The 24,951-nt window shown below is 44.4% G+C and overlaps 1 protein-coding gene across 1 annotated transcript in view; it reads left to right on the plus strand.

Annotated features, from left to right (window-relative positions):
• The window catches only part of LOC147737315 (uncharacterized), a 124,638-nt gene extending 109,813 nt beyond the window's left edge, over nucleotides 1-14,825 (plus strand). Inside the window, 1 exon segment of the mRNA XM_086924447.1 lies at nucleotides 13,268-14,825. Within this exon segment, the coding sequence (XP_086780573.1) occupies nucleotides 13,268-14,762 (1,495 nt within the window). The 3' untranslated portion in view covers nucleotides 14,763-14,825.
• The last annotated feature ends 10,126 nt before the right edge of the window (nucleotides 14,826-24,951 follow it).

Consider the following 24,951-nt stretch of genomic DNA (forward strand, 5'->3'; position numbering starts at 1 on the left):
CTTGGGGTCGATGTAAATCTGGAAGTGGAGGTGTTCGGCGGTTGCGAGGTTGTCATCTGAGCTGGTCGTGATGCGGATGGTGTTCTTATGGACGATGGCAATGCCTCCTCTTATTTGGTTGGTGCGGTCCTTACGGATAATCTTGTAGCCGTCCGGGATGGCTATGGCGATGTCAGGCGTAGATGAGGCGTTCATCCAGGTTTCAGTGAGGAAGGCGTCATCTGGTGATGTGGTGTCGAGTAGATTCCAAAGTTGAATGGCGTGGCTGTGGACTGAGCGGGTGTACAGAAGGATGCATTTCAGGTGGTTGTTGTCGGGAGTCTGTTTGGTATTTGTGGTTTTGATGGTGGACTTGATGCAGCCATAATTGCTGGAATTGCAGGTGAATGGTCCATGGGTGTGTCCTGGGGCGGCTAGGACGCAGTTAGGGAGTCGGCCGGTGTTAAGTGCTGAGAGGGTAGCGACGTCGTATGTAATGCGGGAGGAGTGGGTTTTGCGGGGCCAGGGGTCTGGCGCTGGGCGCGGTCCAGGCGCGGATGGGCGTAGACGGGCTTACCTTTGGCGCACCTTCGGCGCGGCCGCAGCGCGTGGACGCTGCACGTAGGTTCATCTGTCTTATATGGAGAGTGGAGGGGGGCGGAGCGTGGGAGGGGCAGCTGGGAGGCGGGAGCGGGGAGGAGACACGGGCCACGAGTGACCAAACAACAAAATGCACGGACAGAAAGCGAAACTGGGCACAGTTCCACGAACACGACTACAATGAAGATAATAAAATAAACAAAGCAATGCAGCGCAATATGGAATAAGTATAAATACAATGAAATACAATGAAACGATACCAGGCGCTATGATAGCTTCGAGGCGCTTTGGAAATGCAGGCGATGTCGGGGCGCGATCTCAGAGGCAGGTAATGGGCGCTACACAGCGTCGAGGCGCTCAGGAATAGCAGGCGAAGTCAGGAGCAATCACTGGGGCGGGCAGTGGGCAATGCAACCAAATTCATTAGGAGGAGGGGAGCAGTCAACCAGGGAGTCGAGGTGGGGATCGTGGAGGAGTGACCGCTACGGAGCTAGTCCAGCTGGTCACTCCCTCCACCCTGAAAGTCAGGTGAGAGATTGTAAAATCTGCAGGACTTTTCTTCAAAAGACTTTAAGAGACAGAGAGGGACGTCTACCTCTGTGGTTACAGAAACTCAAGACCAAGGATAATCCCTTATCAGATGTTGAGAGTGATTCCGCTCTCAGGACAGTCATCTCTAAGAAGAGGGCTAGTGATGCGGAGATGGTATCTGCTAAGGTGCTCAAGAAAGACCACACCTCTACTCATGAAGGCCAGACTTCTTCCTCAAAAAGGGCTCCTGCTCCTTCTAAGGGACTACTTGTATCCTCTATGCCTCCGAGATCTGTCTCTAAGTCTCAGGCATCTAAGTCTCTTCCTGAGACAAATTTGCCTAAAAAAATGGGTCCCTTGTCGACGAAGACTTCCGTTGCCACTGCTACAACGACTACTTCCACCTTCTCTTCTCCTCAACCTACAATGATTATGTCATTAGAGTCCTCTCCATTGACGTTTGTTATGGTGTCAGTGAAGCCTCGAACGTCTGCCACCTCCCTCACTTCGTTGTCGATGAAAAAGAGGACTGTCTCTGGTCGATCGTCAACAGATGCCTCTTCGCCGGCGAGACGGTCGATGGCTCTCAAGGCTCTACCTGCTTCGTCGACGGATGCCTCAACGTCAAAGGTTGCCTCGTCATTGACGGGTGCTTCGTCGATGATTGCTTCATCGGCGGTTGCCTTGTCGGCGCTTGCCTCGTCGACAGCACAGAAGACTTTCCTTACGGAACATCAACCACGCTCTTCGTCGTCGGCGGCGGCATCCTTGGTTCCACCTTCAGCTTTGATGTGTCTAGTCCTCTTGAAATCTTCAGCAACACTTTTGCTGCCTTCAGGAACGACGGATGTTTCCCTACTTCAACGTAGGAACTCTTCTTTGGATCTATTGCCAACTCAACCATCACCAAATCTTCCTCTGGAGCTTTTGACTATGACGCTAATGAGGAGGATTTGGAAGAGGATGATCGGTTCCGTGCTGCTCGTACTCCTTCCGAGCTTCTCATCAAATGCAAAGATATTGATGATGACCAACGTGGCTGGGTTTAGTGTTGCACATCTCTTCAGTGTAATGTGAGGAGCTAACAACGTCAGCTCATATCCTGTCAGACGAGCGCTAGTTAAGTGCTGCGTCTTGTTTGATTCAAAAGAGCATCAACAGCATGGGGTACCAACACCAACAGATTATGTGATAAGACTATCCCCTCACTCTGGCGTATTGACACAGCTGTTGCTGCAACCGAGCGAAAATATCCAGGCAACGCTCGAGCAACTGGATCGAGTACTGCTGAAAAATATGCACAAGGGCGTTGCTTATCACTGTGTATCTGTACTAAAACTGACAATGCACATCCATCCCTCTCGTGTACATACAATGTAAAGAGCTTTGTGTAATCTGGAGTACCTAACACTGGTGCTGAACAAATAGCTTGTCGTAACTGCCGGAAAGCATTCTCACATTCATCTGTCCAAGGAAGGGGTATTTGAGTATCTTTTGTCAAAAGCGCTAACAAGGGTTTAACAATATATGAAAATCCTAATATTCATTGCCTACAAAAATAAGTAAGACCTAAAATGCTCGAACCTCTTTCTGTGTGGAAGGTACTGGTGTGTCTAAAATTGCCTGAATGCGATCTGATGTGAGTGCACGCCCCTACTTAGACAAAAGGTGACCTAAGTAGGTTACCTTTGGTCTAAAATACTGCAGTTTCTTTCTCGATACCTTGTGGTGATGTAAAGCAAGAAAAGAAAGCGAAGACAGAGTACACTTCTCACATTGTTCAGGGGTATCGACTGCCAACAAAATATCATCAACATACTGTATGAGCGCATCACCCTCGGGTAGAACAAAATAATAAAGTTGTCTTTTCAATGCTTGGCTGTAAATACTAGGACTCTCAGTATAGCCTTGAGGAACTCTACGAAATCTATACGATCGATTATTCAAAGTGAAACCAAACAGATATCGGCTATCAGGATGAATAGGGATCGAAAATAAAGCGTTCTTCAAGTCTATAACTTAGAACGCAGTTGTAGTAGGTGGAACTAAAGTAAGAAGTGTTGTGATATCAGAAACCACTGGATTTTGCGGTACCACTATCATATTCACCTCCCGCAAATCAATGATAAATCGATAGATCCCGGTATTAGTGTCTTTCTTCAAAATCGGGAGGATCGGACTATTAAAAATGTTAAATGGAACTTCCCCAACAACCCCAACTTTAATAATATCTTGTACAATTCGTATGAGTGCTTCCTCACCCTCCTGTGAAATCCGATATTGAGGCAAGCATGGCAACACAGCTCCCTCCTTTACACTAATATGCACCGGTGGAATAACCATATGTCCCACATCAGTATCTGAAGTAGCCCACAAAGTTTTAGGTAGCGAGGCCAATGCAGTATCCTCTTGAACAATGCAAGCTCTGTCTGTTACTGGATAATTGTCATTCAAAATCACACGCACTCCTTCAGGGGAACATCTTATTGTGGCTCTGAAATACTTGAGCATATCAAGACCCACAATATTGTCTGGTGTATTTGGGAAAGCGAAAACGGGCATGGAGCAGCAAACTTATCAACATGAAATGCAAGTGGTTGTGACAATGGGCTAAGGGAAGGTGTTCCATCGAACCCTATCGATGTAATCGTTAAGCCAGACAGGGGAGCCCTCGGAACCAATTGTTTAGACAAAGCACTACGAGTAGCTCCTGTATCAACCAGAAACTGATCTGTAGAACCCAAAACATGTGCTGTAACATCAGGACCCCTCTGATCTACTGGAACTTCAACTGATTCCTTACCCCATCCTACGCAATCCTTTGCATAAGCAGAATCATGCGAATCAGGCTGCACATAATCAGACATCTGGTATTGGTTGCGCCTATCAAAAGTGTCGAACCCATTTTGTACCCGCACATTAGAATTAAATCTAGCACGATCGTTCATAGCACCTCTGGGTCCTAAGTTTCCAGCGCGATTTCTCATAGATCCTCGGCCACGGACATAGCGCTGTGAGTGCAACAATGGACACTCATCTGCCCAATGGCCAAATTTCCTACAATACGCACATTGATCAACGGCCAAATTAGATCGAGTGGAAGAGGAACTATAAAATCCTCGACCGCCTCTATCGTTACCTCGAAGAGGTGGACCATAAACCTGAGATAACATAACCTCTGTTTTTAATTCTTTAGACTTTTTATCCGCGCTACCCTTCGCTTCAAGTTCCTGACGCTCTTTATATTGAGCCATTGTCAGGAGGGATGCCGGAGAAGAGGTGGTCCAAGAGCTTTCGCTAGCTTTCAAGCGGCTAACCACTCCTGGTAATAAATTCGTAACATACTTATCTACAAACAAGTGTCGGCCCGTATCGTTCGTTAGCGACTGGTCACTAAAATCACAAAAAGTAATCTGAAACTGATTCATCTGTCTTTTGCTTACAAGATGCTAAAATAGTCCAATCAATCTTTTTAGGGGGAATGATCGTTTTTAACGTAGTTAATATTGCACCGGGAAGATCTAAAATCAACTGACATGGCTTTTTCGCTGGTTCCCTGGTCCGCGCATACACAAGAACCGGTTCATTCATTCATTCATTCATTCATCTTCCTCTCTATCTCCTTCCATAATGCCCCATACGCTGCGCGATCATCAACTTTGCGCACGGATCTCCTCATATCAGGCGGCAATATTAGCCCGAAAAATCAATTAATGTCATGGTACAAGAATTTAATGCTCCCTCAAATTCCTCATAGAAAGCGGCAGGATTTTTAAACGGATCAGGCAATGCAGCTTTAAGTGCCATAACATCTGCCGTATTCCAGGGAGTATATACACAATTATAAATAAAATAACCTTTAGCATCTACAGAAAATTTATCGTCACTTGTACCTGTTCCTTTAGGAGGAACATATAAAGGCACGGCCTCTCGCATAGGCTTTGCATGCACTATCGCGGTCTTATTTGTTTTAAAAATAGATGATTGTTTCCCGTCGACCAATCCCGTCCGTCCATCTGCTTTAGCTTTCCATTTCTCCTCCCGTAGACGAAGCGCCTCAGTTCAAAGTTTAAACAGCCGCCTGATCGTATCAGTCACTGGGGGGAGAGTAAAAAGACCTTTACGAGAATATCAGAAACTTTTCGGACATGTCAACAACTTCTTCTGCAAAATGCTCAGTAAAATATATCTGCTCTCGATCTTGCCATCCCTTTAAAGTCTCTAAGATACCATAAACAGTAACAGGATCCTGAACTGCCTGTCGAGCAATCTTTCTAAGATCGGCCGCACGATCGGTCGACATCATAGAGCGGGTATCAGGTTTCGTTTTATCTGCCCCAGAATCCTCCTCTTCGCAAGATGGAACGGACGGAACGACATACGGAGGCGAAGGATGATCTAACAAAGAAAAATCATCTTGTGGTTTATTAAGGACAGGATAAAGAGGTTGTCGAACAGCATATTGGCCAGAAGAGATCTCAGACGAGGACCGGCACCACCTGGATGGTCAGATCGGAAAGAAAGGAAAAAACGCATTGGATGCCAAGACTTGGGTCTTCTCTGGGATGCGATCGCGTCCGCAGCGAGATTCCAATCCTTTGTTACGACCACTCCTTCGGGTACTACGAGTCGCCGATGAGCCCCACGTGTCGGGCGCCAATTTGTTGTAAGCAAACCTCAGCTATGCCTACTTAGTGCAAGGGGTTGGCCCTTCTCTGCACGGAATCCTCAGACCATAGAAAGAAGTTGGCAATGAAACTGGAAAATACAAAAGTAAAGTTTATTAAACCTTCAAAGGTGGTTCTTCAGTCTGCACAACACCCTTCAGTATTGTATAGAGTAGCACACCGAACTAAAGCACATGATTTGATTTGATTTATCATTTTGTAGAGCACGCGAATGCCCAGACAGCCTGCCAGCAGGGCATCGTTTATGGGTGCCCTCGTAACTCAGTCCTGCACACACACGTTTGAGCAATTCAAGTGAATAGGAGTTTGCCGCACTCGGTAATTAGCGGGTACACCCGGGCGCGATTAAGTTTACATCAATATGATACATTTGAGCAGTTAAGGCCTGCTGGATTTAAACTATTGACAATATCGAGCAATTATCAGGACACGCAGATTTTATCCCCCGTTTGGAAATTGAAAATCTGTGATGGATACCATTTATCCCGTGTTTAATTCCGAACCAAGAACTATCCGATTGTACAGTGCGCTCCGTTGCACCTCCCTTCCAGGGCATGGTAAGTACGGCGTTAGTATCTTTGCGCTGCGCTAGGATGGGAAGATGATGTACACTAGCAGGTTTCCAAAACAAGGCATGCCTCGAGGACATCCTCATCTCCATCTTTAGATAAAGAATCAGGTAGAACTTTCTCCTTTAGTAAGAAAAAAAAATACCAAGTCTACACATGTCCTTCACATTCCTCTAACTTTTGAACAGTACTAAGTGCACTAATGTTGGTAAAAATGGGTGCCACCTGCCAGGGGCACCGTGAACAGCTTCTCCTCCTGCACACAAGGTATATATTTCTGCTTATGCAGGTGTGCCCATGTTACTGCTATACTGTAATATACGTATATGTATTCTCTCGTACTCTGTTTATGATTTACTTATGGTTTACCATGCACAATTCTCAAATTACTGCTATCTACTCTGATTCAAGCATGTGAATCTATGAAAGATACCCCAATACAGGAGAAGAACATAAGTTACTTACCTGAAAACTGTGCGTCTCCAGTAAATGGTATCTTTCATAGATTCACATGCGATCCACCCTCATCCGCTCAGAGGCTCCCCTCTCCTCCCTGGCTCTTATGCCACACGTGTGCTCAAAAATCTGAGAGCCTGAGTCTCTGAGGAGAAGGCTCCAGAGGGTGCTGTCGCCTGATTGGCTGGAGTCTGGACCATATCTAATGACTTGGACAAGTTATTAAAGTGACAAGTTTTTTCCTATTAACTTCTATGTTACAATACTTCCTATTGCTCTTTTAGCTATGCTTTCGCTATGCTATTGCTGTATTGCTATTCTATGTACCCTGGGACTCCCACTTCAACGACGAGGAATGATTCAAGCATGTGAATCTATCAAAGATACCAATACTGGAGAACCACAATTTACAGGTAAATAACTTATGTTCATCTTCCTGATCTTCTGGAGCGAAAAAAAGCAGGTAGAGACCACCGTCCCAATCTGGGATTTCACAGACAGATCGCATTCAATTGTGATGCCAAGGCTTTTAGTTGATCTAGATGGTAGGGGTGGGTCCCCACTCAGTCGGCCAAAAATTAAAGTTCCATGGCCCACCAATTAGGATCCTATCAGTTTTGTCTGGGCTAAAATTGAGGTGGTTACTGTTCATCCAGCTACCAATATGTCACATGGTAGCTGCAGACTAAGAGGACGATGAAGACTCTGTAGAGGAAGGTTAGTCTCATCCTCTTTCATTTGTGGGGGGAGGGTGTCATCAATACACGTGCCTCTTTTGGACATTGTTCGCCCCCACTTGTTGCCTGGAAAATATTGTGGGTTCGACTGGAAGTGCACAGAGTCCCTGCCAACCAGGCCTCCTGTGCGAGATCTCCTTCCTTAAACTGTACCCGTCATTTCCACAATTGGCACCCCTTTAGCTCACATATAAGTTCCTAGTAAAAAGTACCCCTGGTATCAAGTGCCTTGTGGTTAAAGAGGGTCCCTAGGGGCTGCAGCACAAATTATGCCACCCAAAGGGCTCTCTCACCTAGCACATGCACACTGGAACAGCAGCCTGAGTGTCTTGGTGCAGACAAAACTGAAGAACCGACCTGGCATACATCCCTGTGTGCCATACCCATGAACACCGCTTGAGGGGTGTCTTACCCATATATGAGGCAGTGAGTTAAATTTAAAGTTCGCAGATTTATATTGTGCGGCTCATCACCTGTGAGGGTTTACAGACGTCTATGGGAACCAGGAGATACAGTGATTTGCCCAGAATCACAGGATGTTGTGCTGAAGCAGAGACTTGAACCCGGATCCCCAGTTCCTGAGTCAGTAGCTCTGGCTGCTGCGCCACATTCTCTCCCCCCTGCGAGGGCATATCTGCATGAGATGCCCCTGATGCCCCTGCAATATCCTTGTCGATTCCTGGATATTGTAAGTGACCAGGGAAGTCATAGTAAGTACATAGGCTGGACACTCGTCACTATGAGTTCACAGCTCCATGATGGCTTCACTGAAATATGTGATGTTTGGCGTTGCTGCGATCACAGAAGAAAGGAAATTCAAGGAAACTCGTTATGATAACATTCAATTTACATAGTGTCTTTTTTAAAAAACTTTTTTATTTTAATATGGAAAACATTTCAAAGTGTCGTTTTAATTCTATTTATTTATTCGAGTGCTTGTGGATACACGATATTGTTTTGTTTTTCCATCTGGTGCGTACACGAATAAATCAGAAGGTTTTCTGACGCGTGAGCTGGCCACATACAGTTGTCCATGTGAGAAGCACGGATTCTCCAAATCTAGTCCACACACTTGCAGCGATTGTCCTTGTGCTTTGTTGATGATCATTGCAAAAGCGAGTCGCACCGGAAACTGTAAACGTTTGAATTCAAAGGGCATATCTGTTGGGATCATTGGAACTTATACGTTGTCGCTTCGCCTGGTATTCCGTAAATGGAAACATTCAGTATTCGAAGGGTTTATAAGGGCCCTGGGGGGCCGATATTTAAAAGTTTATGAGGGCCCTGGGGGGCCGATATTTAAAAATGTTTTATGCTCGAAACCTTCGCGGGAGTGCATTCAACAACTTCCCAAAGTTGCATGGCGATCGGATGAATGGTGTAGTAATGCATAAAGGACAAATGAGGGCCCTGGGTGGCCGATATTTAAAAGATTTTGAGGGCCCTGGTGGGTCGATATTTAAAGAAAAAATATGCCAGAAACCTTTGCTGGAGTGTACTCAACAACTTCCCAAAGTTTCATGGCGATCGGATGAATGGTGTAGTAATGCATAAAGGACAAACAGACAGACATATTTTTGTTTTTATATACATAGATTGCACACAAAGTGCCCCTTAGGGGGTCCCCTGAAACCTACCAATCCTTAGTCTGGTCATTGACTGGCCCGAGCCAGCCTGTTACCACCAGAGTGTGTTCTGACCTCAGGGGAGAGTGCCTGCGCACTCTGAGACTGAGAACAATGCCTTTCCTAGGTGGAGGTGTTCATGTCTCCCCCTGGACAGAAAGAGCCATCGTGGTGGGGAGCTTCAAAGGTTTTGCCTCCTTTCTAATGCAACCCCAGCCTCTCCTGTTCGAAGGAGCTTGCCTCCATCTTGTCCTCAATCCCTTTTTCACGGCAGGACAGGTGGGAAACCTTTGATAGGAGAGGAGATGTGCCCCCCTCTGCCAACTCCACCCCTCGGGTGCTGGAGGCTAGGTTAAGTACACTTTTCAGTGCTCACCATCTTGAAGATGATGGGACTTATCCAGTTAGGGCTAGGACTGTATCCTCCTCTCACAGAAGGTGAGCATATTAGAGGGCATAGACACCCCAGGCAAAGGGCCCATTGGACACTAACTGTCACTCCCTTGTATCGCCCCTAAATCTATTTTTTAGGTGGCATCCCCAGTCCCTGAACTTCAATCCCTGAACTTCAGTTCCTGACGATCTAAGAAGAGCCGGGCACTACTGATCTGCACCAGCAGAGAACTACTGTACACAAGTGTTCCAGGACCTTTTGTCTAAAGTAAAATCTGGATCCCCTACGGACTACTGCCCACCACACGTCCTAAAAGAAGCCTTCACCGGCCTCCCGGGTCCAGCCCTCTCTCTTCTGAATGAGTCCCTATTTTAGGGTTGTGTCCCTAAGGCCTTTAAAGAGGCAGTTGTGGTTCCCCTTCTGAAGACATCAGGGGCAGACTCCCAGATCCTGTTGAATTACTGCCCAATTTCCTTGCTCCCGTACCTGGTAAAGGTACTGGAGGCTCATGTGGTGAAGTGCCTGTCCAATTTTATTTAACAATCCAACTATCTTGACTCACACTAATCTGGGTTTCGGCCTGCCCACTCAACGGAGACCATAATACTGGCGGTATTGGACTCCCTGCGAGAGAAGGCTGACATGGATACTCCTCAGGCTCTGGTGCTGTTGGATGTCTCGGTCGCTGTTGACATGGTTAATTAATTAATTAGCCGGTTCATTAATATCCGGGCTCCGGGTAGGGCTGTAGTCTAGGCATCCAGAGTAATTCAGGGGTCGAGGGGTCGAGGGGTGCTTCAAGAGGGTCAAAGTCTATTGTCACTTTCCCCTTTGCATAATTTCTCAGATTTTGTATTGCAGACTTATTACAGACTCCAATGGCTCAGCGACTTACGGACCGATCAACCTTAGCTACCCGCCACATACCTCTTGCCACTTGTCACTCACCACTCACTGTTCAATGCTTGTTCGTTGCTATTCATCGCTGACAAGAGTACAAGGGAGAATGCTGGCAATTGTTTAGGAGCAAGAGCAGGATCCAGAGCCAGTCCCACTACAGATGGCAAATGTAGGCACTTCCCTCAACTCCTCGGCTCAGCTCTGCTCTGCTCAATGCTTAGTAAATACGTCAAATCAGATGGCAGGCAAAGGCTCCTCTGTGCCCTCTGTGCTCCTCTGTTTTCCTCTGTGCCCTGCTGCAGCCGCCGCACCAGCAGCACCACAGGCCAAGGTTCCTTTGACCCCTGCCGCGGCCGCCGCACGAGCAGCACTAGCAGCGCCTTAGCACCGCGGCGCTGGCAGCGGCCATTCCTGCCCCCACAGCAGATCTGTAGAACTTAAAGCGCCCGTATAACAGGACGCGGGTGATGGGGAGAAACTTTCGAGAGCGGGAACTGGTCACAAAACAATCCCGGGCAGTCGTCCCAGGCTCCGCTTGCTCATCAACTCCTGCTCGGCTCGGCCCCTCAGCTCTACTCGGTACGCTCTGCACTCAATGCCGAATCACAGGCCGACAACGACTTTGAACACCAACAGAGGGAAGAATTGTGTGCTTCCCCCAGTTTGTAAAAACGACAGCATAAGTCTTGGCTGCTTCTGCTGCACCCAGAGTCGTATGCGTCTTTGCAATCTAATTTTTCTGTCTGGAAAAAAATTGTGCAGAAAAGCACCCAGTAAGTCCAGGTGCAGAAAAACCTAACAACTGATAATCAGGTGGAATAAAATGAACACATGAAAGTACGCCATAATTTCATTGCCCTTGATTCATACTCTGGACCATAGTTGAGGGATTGGTCTAGGCATAGTCCCCGCTGCACACAATAGATTTGCTTGCGGCAGAGGCCAAAACTCAAGTCAGGATGCCAGATACAAGTAGGTGGTCAATCAGGGCAGGGGAAAACACCTGTTGTCGGTGGACGAGTAATTCCCGTCCCAGAAATCTACATTACAAATTAATTAATAGTATTCTTTCTTAAATATCTGCTTGGTGCCAGTCCATATGACTTTAATATCTGCCTTTGGGATTCAATGTTACAAGTCCATAGGGTACATGTATCCTTTGTGAGCTTAATAAAATGTTGTAAATTCTACACTCCTACATTCAAGTACTCTCATGCTACCATTCTACACTCTGCGGTGTCTGAAAAACAGCTCAACATTTTCAAAATTCTGCATTGATTTGGCTTGTAAATTATATTTTTGGAAATGTACATGTATTAACTATTTAATTTTAATACTATAGGTAATTGAAATTACGGACGAAGAAAGCAAGATTTAGCACTAAGCAACTGAATGTCAGTGCCATAAGAAGGATTATTTTGAAAAACTGAAGGAAATCCAGCGAGGAAAGTACAATACCTGTAAGTGAAGTCTCTAATTTTGTATTTCATTAACCCAGAGCAAAGCCATATCTGTGCACACAGCATCAGAAATAATGTAGAAAGACCACTTCAGCATCCTCATCTGAAATATTATCAGAAAGACAAATTGCCTCAGCATGACAGAATAACGTTCATCTAAAGCATCATGTAATTCCAGAGAGGAAGCACACACTGCATAAAAGAAAGTTATAACAAAAGTTATCTTCTGCATACCATCAAAGAAAAGACGCTGAAAGAAGACTCCGAAGCTGACACGTTAACAAGCTAAAGATTGGAAAATCACCTTTGTTCAACAACCGTTTTTAACCATTTACGCAAGTTTGAGACTATCTGCCTCGAGATATATCACCTCTACCCACTCTGCTCACTCTTGCGAAAACCTTAAAAATTCACCAATTTATTGTGTTCATGACCATCTCAGAATGTTTCCTTTTTATTGTGTACTGTTCTGTAATTCTATGTAAATCTCCTCAACATTATTTGTTGTGCATGAGTGATATATAAAACTGTTAAATATAAAAATGGATTATATGAGCACCGTTGCACTATAGGTAATGTAAATAAATCCTCGTCTTCAGAACTACAAACCTTAACCTTACACCAAACATAGAAAGGGTAAAAGGAACTGATGTTCTGCGACTGGTGAGCCACAATAGTACTGTGCACATTCTAACTCTCTCAGTTACTGCCTTTACATCAGTGCAAAAAGGTACTTATCAGTTCAGTCATTAAATTTCAGACCAACACCTTATTACTGCATTGCAAAGAACCTATATAAATAGATTGGAGAAAAACTTCAGTCACAGAATAATTTGCTGCCAGAGAGGCTATTACCTAAAGACTATTATCTGCTAGAACAATTTCAACAGGTGTTTGCTCAATTCAAGTGTTAAAAAGATTACTCACAATTTCTTTTAGAGATAAATGCTGAACATTATCTAAACAAGCCCGACTCTAAAATCAGGTTCACTCTTACCGTGGTATATAAGCAAGAGAAAACTAAATGTAGAGATATTAACTCTAGGAATACACCTTATAAAAACACGGACTGAGAGCAAATTCAGTGTTCAAACCCGCCTCAATCGAGGCAAAATAACCGAAGTTGGGGAAAAAAGTTGCTTGTGCCAAAAAAGATACAGCCATAAATCGTATCTCACAGAATTTGACAGAATGCATACTGGGGGAAACCACTCTCAGTGCAATGTATGCCAAAAAAGTTTCAAGCGTAAATCTTATCTCACTGAACATATGAAAGTCCACTCTGGGGAAAATCCTTATCAGTGCTCTGAATGCCAGAAATGTTTCAGTCAAAAAAACCATCTCAATCATCATATAAGAACCCACACTGGGGAAAAACCTTATAAGTGCTCTGAATGCCAGATATGTTTCATTACAAAAAAAAGCCTCACTCAGCATATAAGAACCCACACTGGGGAAAAACCTTATCAGTGCTCTGAATGCCAGAAATCTTTCATTTGCAAAAACAATCTCACTGAGCATAGAAGAACCCACAATGGGGAAAAACCTTATCAGTGCTCTGAATGCCAGAAATCTTTCATTTACAAATACAATCTCACTCAGCATAGAAGAATCCACACTGGGGAAAAACCATATCAGTGCTCTGAATGCCAGGCAAGGTTTTGTTACAAAGACAGTCTTTCTCGACATGCAATAACCCACACTGGGGAAAAACCTTATCAGTGCTCTGAATGCCAGAAATGTTTCAGAGACAAACAAAGTCTTTCTCAACATGCAATGATCCACACTGGGGAAAAACCTTATCAGTGCTCTGAATGCCAGCAATGTTTCAGATACAAACAAAGTCTTTCTCAACATGCAATAATCCACACTGGGGAAAAACCTTATCAGTGCACTGAATGCCACAAATGTTTCAGTCTTAAAAACAGTCTCACTCAGCATATAAGAACCCACACTGGGGAAAAACCTTACCAGTGCTCTGAATGCCAGATATGTTTCAGTCATAAAAACAGTCTCAATCATCATATAAGAACCCACTCTGGGGAAAAAGCTTATCAGTGCTCTGAATGCCAGATATGTTTCATTCATAAAACAGGTCTCATTCAGCATATAAGAACCCACACTGGGGAAAAACCTTATCAGTGCTCTGAATGCCAGAAATCTTTCATTTACAAAAAGAGTCTCACTCATCATATAAGAACCCACACTGGGGAAAAACCATATCAGTGCTCTGAATGCCAGAAATGTTTCAGAAACAAACAAAGTCTTTCTCGACATGCAATAACCCACACTGGGGAAAAACCTTATCAGTGCACTGAATGCGACAAATGTTTCAGTAAAAAAGACTATCTCACTTCGCATATAAGAACCCACACTGGGGAAAAACCTTATCAGTGCTCTGAATGCCACAAATGTTTCAGTCACAAAGGCAATCTCACTCAGCATATAAGAAGCCACTCTGGGGATAAACTTTATAAGTGCTCTGAATGCCACAAATGTTTCATTAAAAAAAGGAGTCTCACTCAGCATATAAGAACCCACACTGGGGATAAACCTTATAAGTGCTCTGAATGCCACAAATGTTTCATTGAAAAAAGGAATCTCACTCAGCATATAAGAACCCACACTGGGGAAAAACCTTATCAGTGCTCTGAATGCCAGAAATCTTTCAGTTTCCAACACAGCCTCACTCATCATATAAGAACCCACACTGGGGAAAAACCTTATCAGTGCTCCGAATGCCAAAAATGTTTCACCATTAAATCTCATCTCACTAGACATGTGAGAATCCACACTGGAGAAAAAAAATTATCAGTGCTCTAAATGTCAGAAAAGATTCAGAGGTAGAGATGGTTACAAGCGCCATAAAAAAACACACCATCAAAATAATTTTGTTCTCCAAATGCCAGAAAAGCATCAATTTTAAACTCAAGTCTCACTCTACATGAGCAGGCGCACACAGGGAAAACCATTACCAATGCTGTGAATGCCAGAAATTCCAGTTTGATAGGCACAGCCTCACTAACCATAAGCGACTCCATACTGATGAAAACCCTATGAGTGCTCTGAATGCCAGAAAAGCTGCAGAAAAAAACGCTATCTCACCATGAGAAATTCCACACTGGAGAAAATCCTTATGCCATAAAAGCTTGAATCTGAAAGACAGTGTTATGCTTCATGAGAGGTCCCACTCTGGTTAAAAACCTTATGAGTGCTCGAAATGCAAACAAAGTTTTGGTTACAAATTACTTCTCACTTGTCATGAGCGAACTCACATGGGAGAAAAAAGCCTAATGTGTGTTGTGAATGTCAGATAAGGTTTAGTCTTGAATACAATGTCACTTCACAAGAGAGAATTCACACTGGACTAAAGCCTTATACAGGAGGGGAAAGCCAGAAACGTTTTACTCAGAAAGGAGATCTCACTAAACATGAGAAATGCATCAACATGAGGTGAAAAGTAAGTCGTATCTTGAGTTGCAGAAAAGCTTCTAACAACCTGACTTTACATAAGAGAGTACATATTTTAGTTGCAATACGATTCATCAAGTAACTCTTGCAGGATAACTTAGGCTGCCCACATGCAACCTCCAAAGAAATTTCAGGCCAGGAAATATTTTTAATTGCAACAGAATCCACAATTTGAGTATCTGAAAGTTGCAAAACTCTCAAGGTCTTTACTTTACACAGAGAAGTGTTAGTGCTTGCAAAAATCAAATAATTGCCAAAAAAATCACAATAATAATGTCTTAAATTTTACTCCACCCAAAAGGTTTCTACTCACCCTTGTTTCTTAACATATGACTGTAATCTATATTTTCATGATAAGATTAAGCCTATGCGGAGTTCCTCAATGAGGAACTACGCACAGTGACAAAAATACTCTGGCGGTCTACGCGGAGTTCCGCGAGCAGCGGAGTGCGTAAGGGTCATGCCTTTCGTGGTGATTTTGATCTCCTGGTGTTTGTCCCGCCCTGTAAAAATAATCGCAAATGGCACCATGTGCAGCGCAAGAGGGTGCAGCTGCTTCTACTCGGGCGGCAGCTTTGTCAATGCGAAGGAAGTTTTCTCAACGCGAGTGGTTGTGACCTGCCGCGACCACTCGCATTCAGAAATCCGACGACCCGTTTTGAGAAATCGCCCCAGGAGGATGATTTTGCTCGCCAACTAGACTATGGCGAGCACCGAAAATCTCATTAGGAGTTGGATTTTCCCCGCCCCGGCAAATGACGTTGAAGAGCGCGAGCGTAGAAAAAAACCTCACTACGCTCCATGGAGCTGAGTTTTTTGGAACTATGCGAGCTCCGCGGAGTACGGAAAACGGCGCGAGCAGAGTTCACCACCCATAATGAGATAATATACGACAGCAGGAAAACATAACAAACCAGTTACTTGCCTTCGATAACGCTCTTTCTGGTGGATACTCCTTTACCTGCAGATTCCTTACCGTGTGAATATTCCCCACACGCCACACTGGATCCTCAGACTTTAAAGCAGTCCTGCTGCACGCATAGGAGACATGATGCAGCTCAGTGCCGACCTCCTTCTGCTCCAGAAGTAACAAGCGTAGACGCATAGAAGCACTTCCGATGCGCACTGTGAACCACTACAGAGGTCTATGAGTTCATTATCTCACTGGTCTGTATCCCATATGCAGGCCCTGGTCAGATATTAATTCACCATTTTTATCATGATTAGAATTCAGATGAGACCTTTTCATTTCCAAAAATTTTAATTGTATTCTCAGCAGCAAGGGTATATATAAATCATTGAGTGATGACTGTGCGGTGCTCAAGATGAAAGTGATATGATGATAAAACAATCCGATCCACATTTTGTTCACAAAAACAGGGCTGTATATTGCTTTTGTACAATACAAGTTAAGCAAAGGTGATTCTTAAAAGACATAATTTATATGAAATAGTCCCTGTTTAGTCAATGTTTCAACCATTCCAGCTAGTTACCGTGGACATATGCTTCTCACACTATATTCAATTCAACACAGTAAGGATTGTTCTGTATCTCGGAGAAGCGTACCCGGGAGCCAGTGAATCATCGGCTCGCTGTCAAACACGTTTGTGTGACATTTCCTGATGAGACCACTGTCATTGACTGCCTTGTTTGTGAGAAGCTGCACCCGCCCTCCTTGGATGGTGAGCAGAAAGATCTTCACCGCCAAGTGAAATGCTCGCAACTCCAACAGCTTGATGTGGAGTTGGGTCTCTGCTGGTGATGAGGATTCCCTGATCTCTGTCTTCCGTATGTCCTTCCCATCCCAGACGTGATACATCCGTCCCCACTGTTAAATCTGGGTGGAATAGGGAGATGGGTCTGCCACTGGCATAATCTAATTCACTGGAGAATATGTTGGATACTGCCTACAATAGGGTGAGTCAATGTCTGGCAGGACACAAACAGGTTTTGCAGCTGCACCAGTTGTAGAGGCAGGTCACGCAGTGGCATGATGTCCTGGACGTTGCCTTTGTGTGCCATGGCCATGAAAGAACTGGGAGACCTGCTGGGTTTGCAGCAGGGTCAGGCGCTGCTAGTGTTGAAAAACCCAACTGTAGCCAACTGTAGCCAAAAGGGGACGATATTTGTGATGAAATTGCGTCGCGGAGGCAGACAGACCCAAGGAATCTGTCTAGGGTCCACCTCCCATGGGGGATGTGGTGGGACCTGGGACAAGGCAAGATTTAAATGTAGTGGAACACCGGGCCCAGTGGGCCAATATTTTTCTAAAGGGGCCCACCAAACGCGCCAGTGCCCCGTCCACTGCTTTAACAAAAACAACTGGTTGAGCCCTCTGGCCTTTCTTTGGTGGCTCCCACTCACCCCCTCTCATCCAGCTTTCCCTCACTAGTGTTTTGGTGCTGGGGGTCCAGTGTTTTCAGGGTACAATGTTGAGGGTAGTGTTTGGCAATAGGGACAATGGTAGGGTAGGGGTCAGTTTGGGTGGGGGTGGCAGGATACGGGGCAGTGTTATGGCAGAAGAAGACAGTGTAGCCTTGTAGTGTTTTGAGGGTAGGTTGCAGTGTTGGGAGAGTAGCTTTAGGGCAAGCAGAAAAGGCCAGTGTTTTGTGGGAACGGATGATGGCAGTGTTTTGGGGAAAGAGGCTATGGTTTTCTAGGCTATTGTGGTGGGTTGGTGGCAGCGCTGTGGGGTAGGGTGACATGGAAAAGGGCTAGGCTATTCTAACTTCTTTTGTTCTTGTGTGGAGTCTTGGAGGGTAGATTCTGCTTGTTCTAGAGCTCTTGGGCTGCCTGGTAACTACAATATACTCTTGCTGCTTCAAGGCTCCGGTCGGTCTGGGGTTCAGTACACTTCTGGGAAACTCAGAACCTTGTGGGCTGGATCCATATTTTTGAACTCCCTCTTGAAAAGGGTGGAGGTAACATGTGTGCCCATCTCCCTTTCACAATTTGCATCATGCCTGTCCTATCTATCCTAGACAATTATTGCAAGTGTAAAAACAAGCCCCCTTTCACAGGACTGGCCAAACGGAAACTCTTTGTTTTGTAGCACATTCCTGGGTTGTTTTTTTTTTTTTGCATTTTTCAAATTATTTGATTTTGGGGATATTAAGTGTTTACAACAGGGGCCTTCAACCTTTTCTGAAGTGATAGCTACCTCTGATCAGTGAAAATCTTGAGCTACTTAAGGCTAATCATCTTGCACATTGTTACCAGACAGTTTGTCAAGTAGAGCCTTTTAGATTGAAGACTAACGATCTGTCTGCGTCTTCCGCGCCATGGTACTCCTATGATCTCAAGAAATGTAAAAGAAAATGTAGGCACCAATAGCAAATTTGGAGGAAGAGTTACATTCTGTTGTTCAACACAGGTAAATCACTTTCATCCTTTGGTTATAAAAATTTAGCAACTCCCAGCCGAAAAGCTGTGATGAACTAACCAAATTCTTTTTTCCAAAGCACATAAAATATTCCTGAATTTTAAGATAACACCAGATAATCTTTAGGGACAGATACAGTGGAGGAACGTACGGTGAATAAACTAACTTACCATTTCCTAGTAATGTGTACATTCCTCCCACTTTCTGAAGAGAAAGTCTCTAATCTTATCAACACTATGAAATTTGGACCCTGCAGATTCTTGCCCTCCATTCAGTTTCATCTACCATTTCTGCTCATCTCATTTTGTTATTACAATGGTGCTCAAGTCCGTCTTTTTTCCAGATGCTTGGAAAAAGGCATCTATTTTGCCACTTCTAAAGACTCTTTCCCTCGATCCCTCAGATGTAAAGAACTACAGATCCAAATTAGTCCTTCCACTTCCTGCTAACATTTCTGAAAAGGCCATGAATCAGGAGATCACCACCTTCTTTGAAAATACGGACTGTCTGGATCCTGCTCAACATGGGTTTAGACCCTACAACGGTACAGAGTCGACCGTATCGGCAGTAACTGAAGAGATCAGATCCATTGTGGATAGAGGAGATTAATGTGGCCTTGAGCCTATTAGTTCTCACAGAACTCCACCAAGCATTCCAAGTAGGAGATGTCATCTGGTGCCAGGCTTTACAAATCTCCCTTCTAGCCAGCAAAATTAAGTAAAACACCAGTTTTTGCTGGGGCCCTATTGGGTCTGAAGCTCCCCCCAGTGCAGGAGTAAAACCAAATAGTATAAGAGTTGGGCTTACCTCCACGATGCGACCCAGGGCTCTAGAGATAGTCTTACCCACATTTGTCCAAAATTCTTGCATCTTGAAACAGGACGCAGATACATGGACATCATCTGCATTCTGAAGGCCGCATCTCATACAGCTGGCTTCTCCACCTCCCTTTATCTTGGATAACTTAAGGGGAGACCAATAGATTCTATGGAGTGTAAAAAAGGGTTTTTTTCTCAGTGCAGCAGATTTAATCAGTGGGTAAAGACTATTTAGAGATACTTGCCATAAAGTTTTCCAACTCATCGCTCGGCAAGTAGTTCTCCCAGATTTTGTATGGTTAATCCATCTTTCTGTAGCTGCCAAAAGATGTTTATACCATTGCTAGATCCTGTAGTACGCTTTCCATACTGCTATCCTGTATAAGTTGCCAGCTTTGCTTCCTACAGCAGGAAGAGAGCTGATAAAACTTGAACCTGGAAAAGTACAGTTAGTAATATGGTTCCAGTATTTCCAGGAATGTCATTTGTCACCCAGTACAATGTCTCTCCAATATACAACTCCTGCCTCTTTTAGTGGGTAAGCAAGAGAGTCCAAAAGACACTCCGGTGTACCAGGAGAATCCCAAACTGGCGCCCAATTACTATAATAGGATAGTCCTAAACAATTTTGGCAGTCCCATCACAACCTAGCCGCCAAACGCAGAGTCTTTAAATACATTTTTAAAAAGAATTTATGAGAGACGAACTTGTACATGAACCCTAGCTCCTCTTCCCCTACTAACATGGCTTTAAACATGCAGCCTATCAGCGAACTGTCCGGAGAGAGCAATAGCATTCTACAGTTCTTTAGTTGATAAGCCCAACAGTTCAGCTGGAAGTTTGGTAGGGCCACCCTCCTTGCTGGAGTTTGCGCCTTAATTTCTTCCAGGATAACCAAGTCGCTATACTTGCCCAGATAAAGGAAGATATCTTGCCCTGGATTTTAAGAATATCAGATTTTCCAAATTCTAAAGGAATGTTGTTAAAAAGATAAGCATATTTTGGCAGGACACACATCTTGATGAGATTAACTCGCCCATACAATAAAAAAGTGGGATGCTCTGCCATCTTTTTATTAGGACATTGACCTCTTTTGAAAGTCTATCTAGATTAATCTTGGGGATTAGGGCGGGGTTCTAAGATATTATAACTCCTAAGTATCTAAGTTCTTTAGCAAAATTCCCCTCCTGATCGGTTATGTTCCAGGCCATAACCTCGGTTTTCTCATTGTTTATCTCATAACCTGACAGGCTTCCATAAGTTTGGGTTTCAGCTTTAAGCTCTGAAAGTGTATTGCTGACATTGGATGATAGCAGAATCAGGTCATCAGCATACAGTGCTAACTTTCGTACAAACCCGTTTATTTAAAAAGGGACAATCGTCTGATTCAACCTTATACTCTGAGCTAGCGGCTCTATATATAAATCAAATAAGATGGGGGAAAGCGGGCAGCTCTGTCTAGTTCCACGCCCTATCTTAACTACCGGGGAGAGATTGCCATTAACCAGAATCTGGGCCCGAGGGGATTTATATATTTCTTTCAACACTTCCCTAAAACTATCAGTGAAACCAAAGCCCTTAAGAACCCTCTCCAGAAGGTGCCAGTTCACGCGGTCAAAGGCATTGGCTGCATCAACAGTAATGATTGATAGAGGGAGACCCTGCGACGAAGCCAAGTCAATCGACCCAATTAAGGTATGTATTAAATTGGACATCTGCCGGCCTGGCAAGAAACCCTTTTGATCCGTGTGAATTATTGGCCCAACAACTTTGCTAAGCCGGGCATTCAGAATTCCAGCAAATACTTTATAGTCAACATTTGGCAAAGAAATTGGGCGGTATGACTGACATTGAGTTGGGTTCCTCTCCGGCTTTAAAATCAGTGCAATAACTGCATCACTCCAAGAGTCAGGCAGGCGAGATGTACCTTCTAAGATCCCTTTAAACAGTTTTAGCCAGACCGGGATAATCTCCTCCCTCAAAATCATCCGAAACATTATCACTAATTAGGAAGATAACAACAAGTGGTCCTGTGATGCTTGCTGGAATGAGAAGTGTTGAATCAGAAAGTGGATTGAATTAAAGTTTAGGTGACAATTTTGCAAAAACGTGTGGATTTTGTATATGTCTATAAAATTGTTGATCTGCAAAAAGGCCCAAATCAATAAATTGAAATGAAATTTAAGTTTATCATTTGAATCCTATTGTTGCAAAAGTTATGATTTTGAACCCTATGAGGCGGTTCCTTTCCAGAAAGCATTTTGGGTTGTAATCAAGAGTCAAATAATGCTGAGGAGGTTAAAATATTCAAATTGAATTCTAATTGTACATGAAATGTTCATTGTTCAATATTTTTCTCTTAGTATTTTAATGAGCGGACTTTATTGCTTAAGGTAAATAATAGTATTTGTTTTTCTATATGTAGGAAGCATTACATTAATGAAATCACTGTATCCCACCTTCTTTCTTTCCTTTTCTGTTCTTTATGAACTTTTCTGTTGTTGAACTTTAAAGATTGCCCGAAATTAGGCATTGTGCTCTACATAACTTTGCAGTGTTACAGTATGTTGATTTTTATGTACTACTTTTGTCTCTTATGTGTATGGCAACTGATGTTATGTTTTGCTTTAATAATCAGCTTATGTTTATTAGGTTTTATTATTCAATAAAATGTTTCAAACACAACAAATGGTAGTTGATATGTATTGTATGTATTTACAACTGCAGCATTTTTATTGTATGGGCGCTTTCAAAGGGGCCAGAAATATGGTCTGCAAGATGACGGAGGACCACATTGGCATCAGCAGGGAGAAGTTTGGGCAGGTGATTGGGGGTATATGTAAGGTTGGAAGTAGGGGGAACAAAGCATGTACATTGTGCGGACTGTGACTCCTGGAGTTATTGTGAGGGATACCATGCTACCCTGTAAACGAATCCACTAGTGATTATTATATTTATTCGGTTTTATAAAAGAAAACCATAAAAGTCATACATAAAATGATAAAACATCTTCCAAGTTACAGATTGACAAATATAATATGTCCAAGTTAATTAGAGCACAAGATAACAATTCATGAATTACAGTACAGAAGTTAATCGCAGTTTGACCTGAGTCTAACAGTGACCCATAAAAAGTTAAGCGCATGCAAAACAGTGTCATTAGAGAGCAGTTGTAAAAGGATAAGAGCTGGTCTCACCCACCTAAATTCTGCTCTTTTGAGAATGGAAATAATAAATAACTTTCTAGGGACAGCATAAAAACAACAAAACATTATACCGTGCATCATGTTCTGAGGAGACTCACCGTTGCAGCCACGGGGCATGATGCACTGGCCTCTGTGGAAGCCGCAAGGGTGTGCCATGACGTAATGGAAGAGGTTGAGCCGAAACCGGGTAAATAGAAAACAATCATGGATGCTTTTAAGCCCTAGAAGATAAGGTTCGGTGGTTTGTACAGTTTTTAACACAATGCACTTACGCACACTGGGCTTACACAGCTCATTTCCCTCTCTATCACAGCAGGTCATTCTTTAAAAATACACTCTTTGACCAGAGAAAGGTCCCTCTTACATATGTGCTCAGGGTTAGCAAATAGTTCCTACCTACCCTGGAGAGGCCAACTCTTGTATACTGGAGCCATTGGATGCTTGAGACATGGTCAAGTGAAAGGCATTCCCATAGGACATCTTTGCTAAGTGTATTTTCTTAATTAGCCCAAATATTAAGCCACAAAGCCAGGGGACTGAAAGCCAGTACATCTGAGAGGAAAGGCATCCCCAACTCTTCGTGCACAACATGACCCGGGGTGCTTTGTGGGACAGATTGGGCCCATCACAGGAGTTTTCAGCACTTTGCACTGCCCCTACCCCAACGTGGCCCCATATCTCATTACCTAAACTAACTTTTGAGATATATTTGTCTTCATATGTCTTCAAAAGAGCCCCTATTGGCTTCCCTCCCACTCTGCTGGCAAAGTTAAAAACAGCTGCAAAACCTTTCACTACATCCCCTTTCTTCCAAGTAAGCAAAGGGCACCAACTCAAGGAATCATCAAACACAACTCCCAACGCTTTATTCGAAGTCTGGGACGGGGGATTTGACGGAACCGACCAGGACCGCAGTGAGGGTGTGGCATGCAGCGACGAGCGCGATGGGCTGGAAGGACCGATTGACCCTGGCAACCCCGTTGTTTGATTCAGATAGACTTGGCAGCTGGCGGAAAACTAAGGGGTTTGAGAAATGGGACCTCATTGGTATAAGTAGGGTAGGCGATCTCTGGACCAAGGGTCAGGTGAAGTCCTTTGAGGCGTTGAAAACTGAATATGATTTGGGCGATACGGAGTACTTCCGATACATGCAGATTCGCCTTGCCTTGATTTTTTTTTTTTTTTTTTTAAATATATTTTTATTGCAGGAATCAGTAAATCAGTACAATAGCGACCAGCATTGTATCATAAGCAACATAAACAGAATAAAGCCCTCTGGCCCCCCTCCGTAAAGTCTGTACACAGCCAACCGGCCCACAACCCTGGGGTCGGGCGGCGAAATGCAACGGGGGTCAGTAGGATGCTGGAGCTGGTCCGGATAATACACTGTCCGTCATCTGCTTTTCCAAACAAGCCTAAAACCCCCAAAATAGACCCCCCCCTCAAAATGTCTACTAACTGAGAAACCCCCCCCCCCCCCCCCCCCCCCCCACCAGCGCCAGGGAGCTATCAACATAGGATCTGCTATTTGACCCATGGGGAAGGTAATAGGACTGTCAGTGCTGACGTTCATCGGGATTCGGGGCGAGTCGCTTCTTCACTTTTGGAGTCGCTGGGGGCACAATAATCCCTGAGGGCCTGCACCAGCATTTCCCACTCCAACGCGGCCTCCTGCGCCTTCTCATTACCCTGCCTCCAAGCCAGTTGATATCTCAGCGCGCTCTCTCCCGCCGCCCACTTCAAAAGCTCACTGTGCCATCTGCTGCCTGCCGGACCAGCTCGTGCCTTCCAGTTCCTGGTCACCTCTCGCTTAGCAAGGAGGAGCCCCAGGTCGATAAATTTACTGGAAATTTTATTCCTGGGGGTATGGGGGAACCAGTGCAAGAGCCCCACCGCCGCATCTAATGATAAGAGTCTCCCTGTCACCTCCTCCAGAGTCGTCGCTACCTCCTGCCAGTAGGACGTCAGTCCTGGACAGGCCCATAACATGTGTAGGAGGTCCGCCTCCTGAGCCGGGCATCTAGGGCATTCCGCCGAAGCTGTGGCAAAATAACGCCTGATTTTCACCGGGGTCAGGTACGCTCTATGGAGAACATAATAGTGGACCAGTTGGAAACGGGCGCTACGTGTGCCCT

This window comes from Lissotriton vulgaris, chromosome 1_1 (genome assembly GCF_964263255.1).
Source record: "Lissotriton vulgaris chromosome 1_1, aLisVul1.2, whole genome shotgun sequence".
Taxonomy (NCBI): Eukaryota; Metazoa; Chordata; class Amphibia; order Caudata; family Salamandridae; genus Lissotriton; species Lissotriton vulgaris.